Here is a 17,153-nt window from a genome sequence, read left to right as displayed (position 1 = left end):
TCTAGTGTATACGCCCTGTCAGACGTGAGCTGCACGTTGAAATCTTGAAATCACGCTCTGCAAAAGTTTGGATTATGTGTCCGATGTAGCAGGCCAGAAAAACAGATTCTCTGCTTCCTCCCTGTTGTTTAATTAAGAGACCGACAAAATCAAATCAAATCAAACTTTATTTGCCACATGTGCCGAATACAACAAGTGTAGACTTTACCGTGAAATGCTGACTTACAAGCCATTAACCAACAGTACAGTTTAAAAAAAAGAAAATATTTATAAAGTAGGCTAAAATAAAAAGTAATAATAAAAAGTAACGCAAATAAGAAAAACAATAACGAGGCTATATACAGGGGCACTGGTACCGAGTCAGTGTGGAGGTTATATACAGGGGGCACCGGTACCAAGTCAGTGTGGAGGATATATACAGGGGGCACTGGTACCGAGTCAGTGTGGAGGTTATATACAGGGGCACTGGTACCGAGTCAGTGTGGAGGCTATATACAGGGGCACTGGTACCGAGTCAGTGTGGAGGATATATACAGGGGGCACTGGTACCGAGTCAGTGTGGAGGATATATACAGGGGGCACTGGTACCGAGTCAGTGTGGAGGTTATATACAGGGGCACTGGTACCGAGTCAGTGTGGAGGCTATATACAGGGGCACTGGTACCGAGTCAGTGTGGAGGCTATATACAGGGGCACTGGTACCGAGTCAGTGTGGAGGCTATATACAGGGGCACTGGTACCGAGTCAGTGTGGAGGATATATACAGGGGGCACTGGTACCGAGTCAGTGTGGAGGTTATATACAGGGGCACTGGTACCGAGTCAGTGTGGAGGCTATATACAGGGGCACTGGTACCGAGTCAGTGTGGAGGCTATATACAGGGGCACTGGTACCGAGTCAGTGTGGAGGTTATATACAGGGGGCACTGGTACCGAGTCAGTGTGGAGGTTATATACAGGGGGCACCGGTACCGAGTCAGTGTGGAGGTTATATACAGGGGCACTGGTACCGAGTCAGTGTGGAGGTTATATACAGGGGGCACCGGTACCGAGTCAGTGTGGAGGTTATATACAGGGGGCACCGGTACCGAGTCAGTGTGGAGGTTATATACAGGGGGCACCGGTACCGAGTCAGTGTGGAGGTTATATACAGGGGGCACCGGTACCGAGTCAGTGTGGAGGTTATATACAGGGGGCACCGGTACCGAGTCAGTGTGGAGGTTATATACAGGGGGCACCGGTACCGAGTCAGTGTGGAGGTTATATACAGGGGGCACCGGTACCGAGTCAGTGTGGAGGTTATATACAGGGGGCACCGGTACCGAGTCAGTGTGGAGGTTATATACAGGGGGCACCGGTACCGAGTCAGTGTGGAGGTTATATACAGGGGGCACCGGTACCGAGTCAGTGTGGAGGTTATATACAGGGGGCACCGGTACCGAGTCAGTGTGGAGGTTATATACAGGGGGCACCGGTACCGAGTCAGTGTGGAGGTTATATACAGGGGGCACCGGTACCGAGTCAGTGTGGAGGTTATATACAGGGGGTACCGGTACCGAGTCAGTGTGGAGGTTATATACAGGGGGCACCGGTACCGAGTCAGTGTGGAGGTTATATACAGGGGGCACTGGTACCGAGTCAGTGTGGAGGCTATATACAGGGGGCACCGGTACCGAGTCAGTGTGGAGGTTATATACAGGGGGCACCGGTACCGAGTCAGTGTGGAGGTTATATACAGGGGGCACTGGTACCGAGTCAGTGTGGAGGTTATATACAGGGGGCACCGGTACCGAGTCAGTGTGCAGGGGTACAGGCTAGTTGAGGTAATCTGTACATGTAAGTGAAGTGACAAGTTCTGGCATTTCTGCGTGTAAACAACTATCGGGTAAATGACCATAATCTTCAGCAACCATAAAATACTGCTGATTTGGCTGATGGGAAAGTGCCTTTCAGACCTTAAAGTCAATCTCTGTGTGTAGGGTATGACATAGTGATGAATCAGTAGCAGAATAGTTTTATATGGGCTATGGTGGCCTTTTCTAATCAGGTCACACAGATTTAAACTCCTGGAAAAACTCCTGGCCCTTTAGGGAGAATGAAAACCCTGTCATGCTGAAGCAACTTTTCTCATATGAATTATATTTTAAAACTGGAATAACAGGGGAGTTTCCCTTACACAGACACAGAGACAACTGTGAATAGACAATACAACTAACAGGACAGAGCTTGTTTTATGCAGTGTTGCATCATGTAGGCCCAGGGATAGAAATGGCCTGTGTCCAAAATCCTTCAATTCCATCCCTGTGTATTCATACCACTTGACTTATTCCACATTTTGTTGTGTTACAGTTTAAATTCCAAATTGATTACATTTATGTTTTTTCTTCACCCATCTACACAGACTACCCCATAGTGAAAATATGTTTTTTAAATCATTGCAAATTTTTTGAAAATTAAGTACAGAAATATCTAATTTACATACGTTTTCACACCCCTGAGTCAATACTTTGTAGAAGCAACTTTGGCCACGATTAAAGCTGTGGGTATCTTTCGTTAAGTCTTTAAGAGATTTCCACACCTGGATTGTACATAATTGACCTATTATTCTTTTCAAAATTATTCAAGCTGTGTCAAATTTGTTGTTGATCATTGCTAGACCATTTTCAAGTTTTCTAGCAGACTTTCTAGCAGATTTAAGTCAAAGCTGTAACTCAGCCAATCAGGAACATGCACCGACTTCTTGGTAAGAAACTCCAGGGTATATCTGGCCTTGTGTTTTAGGCTACTGTCCTCCTGAAAGGTGAATTCATCTCCCAGTGTCTGGTGGAAAGCGGACTGGACCAGGTTTATTTTTAGGATTTTTAAAATGTGGTTTATTTTTTATCCCGAAAACTCCTCAGTCCTTAATGATGACAAGCATACCCATAACATGATGCAGTCACCACTATGCTTGAAATTTTGTGGAGTGGTACTCAGTAATGTGTTGTATTGGATTTGCCCCAAACATAACACGTTGTATTCAGAACAAAAAGTGAATTGCTTTGCCACATTTTTAGCAGTATTATTTTAGTCCCTTATTACAAACGGGATGCATGTTTTGGAATATTTGTATTCTGTACAGACTTCCTTCTTTTCACTCTGTCAATTAGGGTAGTATTGTGGAGTAACTACAATGTTGTTGATCCATCTTCAGTTTTCTCCTATCACAGCCATTAAACTTTGTTACTGTTTAAATGTCCCCACTGGCCTCATGGTGAAATCCCTGAGCGGTTTTCTTCCCCTCTGAATTAGGAAGGACGCCTGTAACTTTGTAGTGATGGGTGTATTGATACACCACCCAATGTATATTTAATAACTTCACCATGCTCAAAGGGATATTCAATGTCTGCTTTTTCTCCCATCTACCAATAGGTGCCCAATAGGTGCCCTCAAAGCAAATGAATTTCCATGTGTCCTGTCTGTGCTTAGAGTTGGAAACAGTCAACCCAAACTAAGCTAGCAGTATTATTAAAAGTCTTATGTGAAACATGTTCTCAGAATGTTTTTGAATTATCTTCAAATAATAGAACATTAATAAAACTACCCAGGAAAACTTTCAGGGAACCATAGTAAAACATTTTCAGAACCTCTGTACAACCTAAAAATAAACGTTCCCAGAACAGGTGAAGTTCACACTTCAGTTCTCAGAATGTTTAAAAAACAATACGTTTTACCAGTTAGGAAACTGAGGGCTTTGTTCCCAGAACCAATGGGAAAACAAAAACCTGCATTCCCACAACTTCCAAGGAACCAAATGTGCTTGCTGGGAGGCTTTCGAACGGCACTTCAAACAGATTCTAATTTTGGTGCGCATAGAATGATGTCATTCAAATGTATGTTCCGCGGCAATTTTTCTTCACAATATGATGCAGATAGGCTCATTCTGTTCAAGACAACCCAGACTATAACGTATGTCATCCTTGTAACTGAGGATAAAAAATAGAGATCATTAACATGAGTTTTCAAACACAGAAATGTGTGTGGTTAGCTTGTATGACATCAAAGTGGAATTTATTATAATCCTTAATGTCACATCTTTCATAACACATCGACTCATTTAATGCAATTCCCCCACTCAAACAACAACAGATGTGGAAAAGTAGCCCAATTATCTGTAGGGAATGTGTTATCTTCTTGCTTCTTGTGGTGCTCAAGTTTATAATGGCTGTCCGCCAAAACCGGCTGCCATTTTCATCTCATATATGGGATGACAGGGGCAAGTGAACTGAGCAGTTGGGCAAGTTGAGCCTGCTCTAAAATTTCCCCAGGTGTTTTTTTTTTTTTTTTTACTGAAAACAACAAAACTTTAAAGAATTCCAGTAGGCTTAGCCTATTTTTATATTGAACCTCTATTTAACTAGACAAATCAGTTGAGAACAAATTATTATTTACAATGACGGCATTCCCCGTCCAAACCCCAGTCCAATTGTGTGCCACCCTATGAGACTCCCAATCACGGCCAGATTGTGATACAGCCTGGAATCGAACCAGGGTCTGTAGTGACACCTCTAGCACTGAGATGTACAAAGAGAGAACAGTGTAGAATGCCCCCCCAAAACGGATCTTTCAGTTTCATCGTCAATTTATGGCAACTGGGCATGTTGAGCCTGTGGTTGAGCCATTAGTCAGAGGATTCTTTTTAATTGAATGGTTACGGTTCTGGATTAATAGAATGCTCAGCCTACCACCGGCTGGGTTCTGGCTGGAGGAGGAGCTCACAGCCTGCAATAAATAGCGGATGATTACGTTGAGGGGAAAATACTTCTAAGAGTTATCCGTCGGTCTGGGAACAGTCTCGAAGGGAAATACGTTCTTTTGTAATTTACGCCTCACCTTTACTCGGCTCCTTTTGTGATATTTGGTTAACAGTAATTAGTTTCCAAATGACGCGGTATGTAAGCAGTTTCATTACTCTGTTCGTGCTGTTCCTGTGGCGGGTCGAAGACATCGCAGATGCGTGCAAATGCTCCCCTCCGCATCCCCAAAAGGCTTTTTGCGATGCAGAAATCGGTAAGGCAATTTTGACTTTACTTTTCAGCCTTCACACGTTGAGAGCTATTAATACGCAGCATGCAAACATTTGATGTATTGTCTGGTCGTAGTAGAAATAATTAGGACATGATCATTAAGCCTATTTACATCTTCACACAATTATATATAAAATAGGTTAAGATGGGCTATCAACCTTGTTCCTGGAGAGCTATGCTCCTGTAAATGTTAAATCCAAACCTATTTGTAGTGAACCTGAGTCAGTTTATCAACCAGCCAATTATTAGAATCAGGTGCGCTAGATTAGGGATGGCGCAAAAACCTACAGGACTGCAGCTCTCCAGGAACAGGGTTGAGAGCCCTGCGTTGCTTTAGGAACTAAGTGTCACTACACATAATTTGATGTCCTTAATGTTTTGTAAACACATCTGCTCTTTCCATGACATGGACTGGCCAGTTGTAAACTATGATCCCTTATTGATGTCACTTGTCAAATCCCCTTCAATCAGTGTAGATTAAGGAGACAGGTTAAATAAGGCTGTTTAAGCCTAGAGACAATTGAGACATGGCTTGTGGGTAACTGGGTAAGAACAAAGATTGAAGCGCTGTTAAATGGGGCAATGGTAGTATATGCCAGGCGCACCTGTTTGTGTGAAGAACTACAACGCTGCTGGGTTTTTCACACTGATCAGCTTCCTGTGTGTATCAAGAATGGTCCACCACCCAAAGGACATTCAGCCGACTTGACACAATTGTGGGAAGCATTGGAGTCAACATGGGCCAGCATCACTATGGAATGCTTTCGACACTTGAGTCCATGTGCCAATGACTTGAGGTTCTGTTCTATGGACTAGTCTTATAGCAGCAGCTACTGTACAGCATCTTCCTACCTGAACCAATTATCTACAGAGGGCATACTTAAACTGGGTGTGTCAAATTAAAAGCAGAAGACCAGAACTAGGAATGTAGGACCAGGAGGGAAATGGACTCAGTCATCTGTTTTGACGTTAACCTAGCCAAAATGTTACACCCAGTCTTAACTTATGCACAAACATTCTGAACCGACTATTGGGTCTGTAAAGCGTTCTACACTGTTCTCTCTGCTCCATAGCACCCTTACACCATCAGTGTGACTGACCAGTGTACCAGAATAGATTTCAATAACGTTAGATAAACCATGTCTCCCTCTTCTAGTGATCAGGGCGAAGGTGGTTGGAAAGAAAGCGGTGTCTAACGCCATCAAGTATGACATCCAACAGATCAAGGTATGATCAGCCTTTCTATTAAGTAGTTGTTCCTTCCTGCACTGACACATTGAAGCCCCCTGAACCCCAGTCTAACAGCTGGGCCCAGTTCTCTCTCTTCCCCTTGGCTCCAGCCCTTCAATGTCTACAGATCTGGATAGGTATAAGCAGTGTCGTTGTGGAACTTCCACCATATGAAATTAGTATACTTCTATAAAAAGCCTCTCCCTAAAGTGTTGACGTTCCTGTTGGTCCAAGTCTATGGTGACATCCTCTATATGAACTCAGCTGACACTTCATTAAATCTATCACTACAATCTCTAACAGATAGTTAGTTGGCCCTCTGATGTCACTGGTTGCTGCATTTCTATATTTGAATTTATAAAGCCATTTAACTTAAACTCCCACTGTGCCTTACATCATTACTAACCTTTAGTCATGAGCTAGCTGTCCTTGAGGCTGGGTGTGGTAACTGGAATAAATGATCGCTTGCACCTTACAGATCTGTGAATATCAAAGGGTGAAGACTGACAGTGCCTGAGAGCTGTAGTCGGTGAGGTTCCAAATGATATATGTGGATGTTTGACAGATCCTCTGTTCTCCTTGTGATTGGCTAGATGTTTAAATGCCCAGACCAGGTTATCCACGCCATCTTCACTGCACCATCCCCAGCTGCATGTGGTGTGACTCTGGACCTCAACAAGGAGTATCTCTTCACAGGTGAGGTTCTCACTACGTTACCCACGTTCTGTTGCTAACACTGGTTAACCCTATCAGTCCTCAGACTCCAGCACAAATCAGCTTTCCATTTATCTGCATGTCCAGCCCTTAGATTTCACCTCAAGTGTTTTAGCACTTTTATTTTCAGGACAACCAGGGCTACAAGTAAACCACAAATCAATTTGATGTGGACTTTGGCATTAATGAGTTTCATTGACAAATGTTAACATGAGGTCTGCCAAAGCTTGATATTACTTTTAATGAACTTCCTTTAACTAAGCAAGTCAGTTAAGAACACATTCTTATTTTTAATGATGGCCCCTTCAAGGGAAGAACGACAGATTTTTACCTTGTCAGCTCGGGGATTCGATCTTGCAACCTTTCAGTTAGTAGTCCAACACTTTAACCACTAGGCTACTTGCAACTACTTACAGCGCTCATAAATGTTTATCTTCTCTTTAGAAGAACCCCTTACCTTCTAATGTCTCTTACCTTGTGCACATCATATAGAATAACATGTTACATGTTCATGATTCTTAGCTTTTCATTAATCTACTGAACATAAATATCAATGCCACAGCTTCTAAAAATGTAACCTTGTTACAATTCATATAAGGAAATCAGTAAATTTAAATATGTTTATTAGGCCCTAATCTATGGATTTCACATGACTGGGAATACAGATTTGAAACTGTTGTTCGTAGATACGGTACATTAAAAAAAAGGTAATGGATCACCAGTATCTGGTGTGACCAACATTTGCCTCATGCAGCTCAACACATCACCTACGTGTAATTTAGGCTGTTGCTTGTGGCATGTTCAGCTCGACGTTGCTGGATATTGGCTGGAACACTTCGAACCAGTGCATTCAAAATATGCTCAATGGGTGACGTGTGACTATGCAGGCCATAGAAGTTGGAAATTATCAGCTTCCAGGAATTATGGGGAGATCGTTGCGACATGGGGCCATGCATTATAATGCTGCAACATGAGGTGATAGTGGCGAATGAAGGGCAAATTCTCTAAAACAGAGGTGGCTTATGGTAGAGAAATTAACATTAAATTATCTGGCAACAGCTCTGGACTTCACTGCAGTCAGCATGCAGCCAAGCATGCTCCCGCAACTTGAGCCATCTATGGCACTGTGACAACTGCACATTTTAGTGTTTTTTTATTGTCCCCAGCACAAGGTGCACATGTGTAATGATTCTGTTTAATCAGCTTCTTGATATGCCACGCCTGTGAAGTGGATGGATTATCTTGGGAAAGGGGAAATGCTCACTAACATGGATGTAAACAAATCTGTGCACAACTTGAGAGAAATTAGCTTTCTTGTGAAATTTCTGCAGTCTCTTATTTCGGCCGTTGAAACATGGGACCAACACTAAACTCAGCAAAAAAAGAGACGTCCCTTTTTCAGGACCTTGTCTTTCAAAGATGATTAGTAAAAATCCAAATAACGTCAGATCTTCTTTGTAAAGGGTTTAAACACTGTTTCTCATGCTTGTTCAATGAACCATAAACAATTAATGAACATGCACCTGTGGAACGGTCGTTAAGACAATAACAGCTTACTGACTGTAGGTATTTAAGGTCAGTTATGAAAACGTGGGGCACTTTCCCCATGGTACATTGACTCACTATCTCCTCTGTCTGTAGGCAAGCTGGAGACTGGAAGGATGTCTCTAACACTGTGTGGCTATAATCCGCCCTGGGAGGACTTGAGTGCTGCACAAAAGAACAGCTTGACTCACCGCTACCAAAGCGGCTGTGATTGCAAGGTGTGTGTGATGGGAATTAGTCATATTACTGTACACCAATATTTACACAGCACATTTTCTAAAAGGGAGTATATTACTCTGGTCACATTGGCGAAACACATGAGCTAGAGTATTGGTATAATAATCAGTGATCTTGATCTCTCTCTGCTCCACAGATCATCCACTGCACTTCGCTCCCCTGTCCGATCAGCACCACAGATGCATGCCTGTGGATGGACTGGGGGACAAACAATAGCCAAAACCTTGCCTGTATCAAGAGTAATGGTTCTTGTGCTTGGAAGTAGTTCCTAGATATTGGGGACTCTACAGGCTATACTCTACAGGCCATCCGCTTAGTGACTCCAGATGACAAAGCTGCCAATGTGTAGTTTTAAATTAACCAACATGTCTTGCTGGTCACTTCTTGTAAAATAAACAAATCAAATGCAGTGTTAATGTCTTCTGCCATTCATTTTTTAAATTGATGTTAAATTTAACTGGAACCAAAGCTGTTATCAACCCCAAATTGTGATCAGTGTTGTCCGATATGGTTATTTGAAAATGGAACAGTATTCCTGAAGCATCAAGCAGGGCGTCATGTAGAATGTTCAGATATGTTCTATACATAAAGAACAAATTGTCTTCTCTGACATGAAAGTAATCATGTAGGCTCTAATGGTGTTTCTATCTGGAACATTCTACATTTGTCTACTGATTGTGGCCCTTTAGTAGTTTGGGTCTAAACCAGGGCTTTATCTATGTAATGATGTTGACCATTAAACAACTGACTTGTTCTGTAATATTCTCTAGTGGGATGAATAGTTTATTTCTGTCATTTCGCAGACCATCAGACCAGGGAGCATTTTGAAAGCCTTCTAAAGAAGAGCAGTAATTGGTCGATGTAGAACAAATCAGACATTGATTTTCATAAGAATGGTAAAGTTAATAACTAGGTATGAAACCACCCAGACGTGTACCCACCATGGTATTGGGCATCTGCTGACATTTGAACTAACCTGGTTTAGAAGACAAACTTGCATGTAATTGCAGAGAACATTGTATACATTTTGGCCAGCTTTTTTTGATAAGATGGTATTGCAAGGTATGCTGTGTTGGCATATGCAGCTGTAGGTTATAAACCCCCATTCGAGGCTGTTATATTTCTGTAAAGAGTTTGCTTGGCTATCTGGAATGGGTTATTTTCTGTTAAAATAATAGCTTTCTATAGACTATGCCCGACCTTTGATTTCCGTGAATCTGATTGGTCACAGGTGTCACGTCCCAGAGTGGTGGGCAATTTGTTTTCTCCTGATTGTAACAAAGTTCAGCTTTTCCCCACACATGTTTAATTTTCACCAGATGGGTGCAGTGAAATGTGTTTTTAGAAGGTCAGTTAAATTAATGTTTGTCCCTGGAGCAAATTGGAGGTAAGTGTCATGTGCAAGGGCACACAGACTGCTCAGTTATTCCAACCAGTGACCTTTGGGTTACTGGCCACACTAACCACTAGGCCAGTGTTCTTGGTCCTGGAGGACCCCCAACAGTACACATTCTAGATGTATCCCTGGACAATCAGCTCATTGAGGGCTTGATGACAGGTTGACATATTGAATCAGGGTTGCTTGTCCAGGATTAAAATACAAATGTGTACTGTTTGGGGTACTCGAACCAGAGTTGGAAAACACTGCACTAGGCTATCCAGAGTTGGAAAACACTGCACTAGGCTACCCAGAGTTGGAAAACACTGCACTAGGCTACCCGTGGCCCCGCTGCCTTCAGCGCCATCGCCCCATGCTTGCATTGTAGGCTGCCTCGTCACTGTAATCAGGCCTGCCTCTGTCGTGTAGTCAGCTAATTTGATTGATTTGGAGTCGTGCTTGACCGCTCCGTCCTGGATGAACGTTGTCTAGAAAGCAGACTATGAACTTCATTGAATTACATGTTGGGCAGAGATTTGAGTACAGGTATAATTACTTCAACTTTTCAAAGCGTGGGGAGTGCTTTCAGATTTGTCACTTGAAGCATGCGCAAAACCATAAACGCATGCATGGGTTCCGCAAGTATGTTTGCCGATTTATACTGTCATTTGCACATGGCTACAGAAGCCTATAGCTTCGGTCTCCATCTAATTTGTTAAAACCTCTAAGGATCTGCCCCTTTTTATTCAATTTTCGCCTAAAATGACATACCCAAATCTAACTGCCTGAAGCTCAGTACCTGAAGCAAGCAAATGCATATTCTTGATACCATTTGAAAGGAAACACACGTTTTTGAAATGTGAAATGCATGTTATATTCTCCTACATTAGATCTGGTAAAAGATAATACAAAAAGTATGTACAAAAAAAAAATATATATATATATATATATATATATATATATATATATATATATTTGAAATGCAAGAGAGAGGCCATAAAGTATTATTCCAGCCCATGTGCAGTTTAGATTTTGGCCACTAGATGGCAGCAGTGTATGTGCAAAGTTTTAGACTGATCCAATGAACCATTGCATTTATGATATAAAATGTATATCAAGACTGCTCAAATGTACCTAATTGGTTTAACTTTTCAAGTACAAAACTGTTTACTCTCTTCAAACAATACCATGGTATTATTTTGCTGTAATAGCTACTGTAAATTGGACAGTGCAATTAGATTAACAATAATTTTAAGCTTTCTGCCAATATCAGATATGTCTATGTCCTGGGAAATGTTCGTTACTTATAACCTCATGCTAATCACATTAGCCTACGTTAGCTCAAACGTTCCGCGGGAGGGACAATGATCCCGTAGCGGTTTTAAAAGGCCAACATTTCATAAACTTCACTTTGGAGAAGGTGATGTGCTTCGGTTTGCTGCCTTATTACTGGTTTCAAATTGGTCTCGAGCAATCATAAGGCAAAATAGATTTTAAACATTTGTCATTTATATTTACAATTCCCTTATTCTCATTTACCTATTGTACACGTCATCTTCCAGTATTTTGTGTGTAAAGGACCTCAACACTATTTATTCCGGCTGACAGTTTCCTAACCCTAAATAATATATACAAGATCAGAGTACTGTCTAGTGCCGCGTTCACGTGCTAGTCGGAATTAGGAAACTTCTGACTTGACTGGTTGAACTGGTTGAACACGGCACATGTACACTGCATTCGGGAAGTTTTACGACTTTTTCTACATTTTGTTACATTACAGCCTTACTCTTACTCCTTCCTCAATCTGCAGATCCTTTCAAGCTCTTGTCAGGTTGGAGGGGGAGTGTCGCTGCATAGCTATTATCAGGTTTCTCCAGAGATGTTAGATCGGGTTCAAGTCCAGGCTCTGGCTGGGCCACTCAAGGACATTGAGACTTGTCCCGAAGTCCTGCGTTGTCTTGGCTGTATGCTTAGGGTCGTTGTCCTGTTGGAAGGTGAACCTTCGCCCAAGTCTGAGGTCCTGAGCAGGTTTTCATTAAGGATCTTTCTGTACTTTGCTCAGTTGATCTTTCGCTAGATTCCGACTAGTCTCCCATTCCCACAGCATGCTACACTGTACGTATGGTGCCAGAATTCCTCCAGATGTGACACTTGGCATTTAGGGCAAAAAGTAAATATTGGTTTCAGGTGCCTTTAGGTAAACTTCCAGTGGGCTATAATCTGCGTGGATTCTGTCTGGCCACTCCCATTGTCTAATTGGAGTGCTGCAGAGATTGTCCTTCTCCACAGAGGAGCTCTGTCAGTGACCGAGGTCTTGGTCACCTCCCTGAGCAAGGCCCTTCTCCCCCAATTGTCCAGTTTGGCAAGACGGCCAGCTCTGAAGAATCTTGGTGGTTCCAGACTTCCAGTGAGGGAGGTTGTGTTCTTGGGGACCATTGAGCCTGCAGACATTTTTTGGTAACCTTCCCCACAGCTGTGCCTAAATCCTTTGAGCTCGGACAATTCCAACCTCATGTCTTGTTTTTGTGCCGTCAACTGTGGGATGTTAGGTGTGCCTTTCCTAATCAATTTACCAGATGTGGAATCCAATGAAGTTGTAAAATGATCCAAGACAGGATGCACCCAAGCTCAATTTTGATCCTCATAGCAGAAGGTCTGAATACAATTACATTGGTTAATAAAATCTTAACCTTTGCCATTATGGGTGTAGACTGAAGAAAAACGTATTTAATCCATTCTAGAATAAGGCTGTAACTTGACATGTGACAGAAGGGGGTCGGAATACTTTTCCGAATGCACTGTACTACCAGTTAAGTCGGAAATTTCTGTTCTTGCTAGTGCTGACTAGCACTTGTAAACAGCTGAATGTTCATCCAACTGAATACAATCTTATAAAGCAAGGAAGAAACAATGAGTTGTTTAATTTGGTCAATGACATTACAAAGCTGAAGCCCTGGTTTAGACAAACTATTTCAGGACCATGTTCAATAATGCATTCAGTTCTAGTTAAACAAGCAAATTAAGGACACAAGAAATTAGTACTTGAAGCGCTATATTTGAAGTTCATTTTTATTGTACAAGTGATATTTTCACAAGATGGTTGCCCTCTTTCACATTGACCATTTCCTGCAACCTGTCCTCTGACAACAACTTGACAAGTTAATGTAGGTCTTGTAATTGTTAGAAACTACTTCAATATTTGAGTTTGTAGCTTTTTTTCTGTGAGTAGATGGCCTGTAAAGTTTAGGGGTCATCAATATCCAGAAACTACTTGGGCGGTGCCATCCCCTTGTACCAGGCACAGGATCCATCACCCCCCTTGATACAGGCAATGTTATTGTCCCAGGGTCTGCTTTGGCCAATGTCCATCCACAGGCACTCATCCGCCGTGCTGATCGGACAGGGAAGGGAAGTGCAGCGGATGATCTGTGGATCGGAGTAGGGAGAGAAAGACCAAGATCACCGACTGATCATTACCCAAATAGTGTAGCTCTTGCATTTTCCAATGGTGACCAGAGTGCGAAGAAAGTCTGCTGTGTAAATATACAACATATAGTAATATTAACACACCGTGCAATCACAGCCGCTTCGGTAGCGCAGAGTCAAGCTCCTCATTTGTGTGTCACTCAAAGCCCCCCAGGACTGAATGAAGTCACACATTATTACATGCACTGTTCCATCAGTATTCAGCCTGCCTGCAGACAAAGGAGACAATATGCTGTAGGGAAAATGTGGTGTAGGGTAAAGCTGGCCTTCAACACTGTACTTGGATTAGTTTCTTTCCACATATGGTTGGTATTGTAGGAGATGAGCCTAGATCTGTACCTGGGGGAAAACTGCAACCTGAAACGGGAAAAAGTACCGATGCAGCCCGGAGCTATTCATAAATAATGCATTAGTTATTTCTAAGTGTAGAGAACGTCATTTCTAAAACATTTGTTTTCTTATACAAGATGAAGTCAACAGTAGGTCATGAGGCTGTAAGCATTTCTAACCAGTGCTGCTAATGGACCTTAGGTAACCTAGTGAGGACCGCACCTGTGAAGAGATACTCCTTGTTGATTTCCAGAAACGCGCGACACGGGCCGCCAGTGGAGATGACGTGGATATCCTGGTTAGGACCTTTGAACATCTAGCCCACCACAAGGAGAGAAAGGATCCGTCAAACATCTACATATACAGTTTGTTCTATATGGCATGTAGGGACAGCTTAACCTCACCGGTCTCCTTTACAGAGGAGCCCTGAATCACACATTAAAATACAAGCAGAACAGAAGCAGTCATAAACAAACATTCAGTAATAAGGTCCTCAACACTTTGAATTGCCCTAGATGCAGCAGACAGTTTCACAACAAGGCACAAAAAAAATATATTTACCTAACGGAGTAAAGACCGAAGGAAATTTCCAAAGTTATTCATCCCTTATCCCAGGTGTGGTAACTCACGTCTAAAGGTTAGTAATGCTTTTAGTGAGGTTTCGTAAAGGGATTAATAAATTAAAATATTGCAATGCGTCAACCTACGTGACATCAAACAGGACTAACTTCCTAGTTGAGAATGTAGCGTTGAGTACTAGACCTGTCGCCCATAATAAAGAGCAGTGCACTATGATAAACTGCTTTAATGAAGTGGCATCTGAATTCATATAGATGATGTCACCATTGTCTAGGACTGGTAGGAGGGTTGACTGAAACATGCCTCTTGCTCAGTGCTAAAGGCATGACTCATTTCTATAAATAACCCCTTTTTATTAATGGTGGAAGCTCAACAATTACACTGCTTATACCTATCCAGATCTTCAATAATTTAAGGGTTGGGTCCAAATTGGGACCAGCTGTCAGACTGGGGTTCAGGGGGCTTCAATGTGTCAGTGCAGGAATGAACAACCACTTGATAAAAAGGCTAATCATACCTCGATCTGTTTGACGTCATACTTGGTGTTACCAGACACAGCTTTCACGCCAACCACCTTTGCCCTGATCACTACAAAATAAGAGACATGGTTTAACTACTGAAATAATCAATTTCTGGTACAAGTCAGACATCAGTTTCAGGGTGTTAAGTGATCTGAGAGAACATAGAATCTATTACAGACCCAAGATGTCAGGCTTTAGCACCATGCTCTATCAACAGAGCTTGCTCCCTCAACAGCAAAGTCATCACTCAATCATTTTAGAGAATATACCACAAATAGTCTTCACTTTTCAATAAACTCAACAGGAACTATCCTCAGGGAAGCGTGTTGCATGTCATCACACCTCTTTACTAACAAACAGTAATTGAGTCAAGGTACATTTCTCTAAAAGGTCAAGTAGCTGCTCATGATGTAGTGCTGTCTAACACCCACAACCATCCTGTCTTACCATACTGCATCAGTGGTTGAAGTAGAACGAAAGGTGCCAATACACTTCACAATGCCTTATTGATGTTTTACAGTGACTAACTTATTTTATACGAGGTGCCTATACTCACGTAGTTGTTACATTGTTGGTAACACAACTATCAGCACATGTCAAAATAATAGAAATTACATCTAATTTATAGAATTAACAACCTGCGAGATAAACAGCGGCAAAATCTGAATTAGTGAGTAGTTTACAGAAGTGACATAATAGTTTAGAAATGTAGAGCAGACCCATTTGCCATGTAGGTCAAATTATTCTGATGAATTCTCTAAAATGTCAAGTATGTGAGGCGTTCGATAATGTCATGTTGAACATTTCGTTTAATAACAAGTCAGTCATCTTTAGGCCTAGAGTAAGGATGGGAAACTCCAGTCCTCACGGATCAGAGTAGTGTCATCCCCGCGGGTGTAATCGTCAAGCAGATTCTGTTACAAAACGTTTTGCAACAGAACCGTTTTACACCAGACAGAAAACGCAAACAAGAGTGTGGTAAAAATTCAGGTAGGTCCCTCACCGTTTCACTTGGTTCTTAAGTGGCAAACGTTTCCGTAATGAATACACCCAGGTGTAGCCCATATTGTTACCGACTTAATGTAAATACTTGCGAGAAGATGTAAATACAGGCCTAATGATCATGTCCTGAAAATAATTGCGAAAGAAAATGCATAACATTGTTGCATGATGCGCATTGACACGGTATAGTAGGCAGCCTACCAACACGTGAAGAGAAACTACAGACGTCAGAAATTTCTAAATTGCCTTACCGACATCTGCATTGCAAAAAGCCCGTTGAGGATGTACACTCATGCAAGTGCAAGCTTCTGTGATGTCATCGACCCGCCAGAGGAACAGAACGACCAGAGTAATGAAACAACTACTTACGGACCAAGTCATTTTTAGAAACTAATTCATTTACTGTCCACTCTATAGAAGACAAACAATATTGCTACCGTTTACCCCTCCCTACGACAGCTCAGGTTATTACTGCGCAAAAACCTTCTACATACTACATGGAATCAGCCGGCTTTTATTGCAGGCTGTGAGCTCCTCCCCGCAGTTAGAACCAAGCCAGTGGTAGGCTGATCACTCTATTCATCCTTAACCACAATCACCTGTTTATTGGACAACCACAGAGCAGGCTCAATTTGCTGACATAAATGGCATAAATTGTCTGCATTTCACTTAAACAATGGGGATGAACCAGAAATATACATTTTAAGCTACACCTACTGGAATTCCTTATAGCTTTGTTGTTTTCATTTATTTATTTTTATCACCTGGGGCAAGTTTAAAGCAGGCTCAACTTGCCCAACTGGTCAGTTCACTTGACCCAGGCAATGGGGTAACCCTTAAATATCTGCTACAACTAGGTTCCGGATTTTCATCTGGGTACCATCGGGAGAAAAAAAATGCCACACCACCAAATCACAGGTCGTATAGGTCAGGCATGGGACAGGAAAATAACTTACTCCCATCAGACACAGACACAAACTCTTTACAGCAATGTTGTAGCAGCCTACACCTCAACGTTAGTGATCTGACCTGCTGTATCAGTCTGATCAACTGTAGGCCTCTATAC

At 42.1% G+C, this 17,153-nt stretch overlaps 2 protein-coding genes across 4 annotated transcripts; one reads left to right on the top strand and one right to left on the bottom strand.

Annotated features, from left to right (window-relative positions):
* Positions 1-4,480: 4,480 nt before the first annotated feature.
* LOC110487074 (metalloproteinase inhibitor 2) lies at positions 4,481-9,197 on the top strand. The gene is made up of 5 exons (XM_021558998.3): positions 4,481-5,048; positions 6,222-6,292; positions 6,889-6,991; positions 8,651-8,772; positions 8,928-9,197. Exons 1-5 carry the CDS (start codon positions 4,922-4,924, stop codon positions 9,054-9,056), a joined length of 552 nt encoding a protein of 183 aa, XP_021414673.3. The 5' UTR covers positions 4,481-4,921; the 3' UTR covers positions 9,057-9,197.
* A 4,025-nt stretch (positions 9,198-13,222) lies between these two features.
* On the bottom strand, positions 13,223-16,668 carry LOC110487073 (metalloproteinase inhibitor 2). 3 transcript variants are annotated; one of them, XM_090197383.1, is made up of 6 exons: positions 16,339-16,597; positions 15,082-15,152; positions 14,208-14,301; positions 13,995-14,012; positions 13,740-13,864; positions 13,223-13,595 (listed from the first exon to the last, which is right to left on the bottom strand). In XM_090197383.1, the coding sequence occupies exons 1-6, from the start codon at positions 16,466-16,468 to the stop codon at positions 13,437-13,439; spliced, it is 597 nt and encodes a 198-aa protein (XP_090053509.1). In that variant the 5' UTR covers positions 16,469-16,597; the 3' UTR covers positions 13,223-13,436. The 3 variants fall into 3 exon arrangements, with proteins under 3 accessions (XP_090053509.1, XP_021414671.2, XP_090053510.1); XM_021558996.3 differs by lacking the exon at positions 13,995-14,012 and having other exon boundaries at positions 16,339-16,647; XM_090197384.1 differs by lacking the exons at positions 13,740-13,864; positions 13,995-14,012 and having other exon boundaries at positions 16,339-16,668.
* Positions 16,669-17,153: the final 485 nt, after the last annotated feature.

The sequence above is a fragment of the Oncorhynchus mykiss genome, chromosome 13 (assembly GCF_057628025.1).
Source record: "Oncorhynchus mykiss isolate SJ-2025 chromosome 13, ASM5762802v1, whole genome shotgun sequence".
In the NCBI taxonomy this organism is placed as follows: domain Eukaryota; kingdom Metazoa; phylum Chordata; class Actinopteri; order Salmoniformes; family Salmonidae; genus Oncorhynchus; species Oncorhynchus mykiss.
Note: the sequence above shows the minus strand (reverse complement) of the source record. Positions and strands in the feature narration are given on the sequence as shown.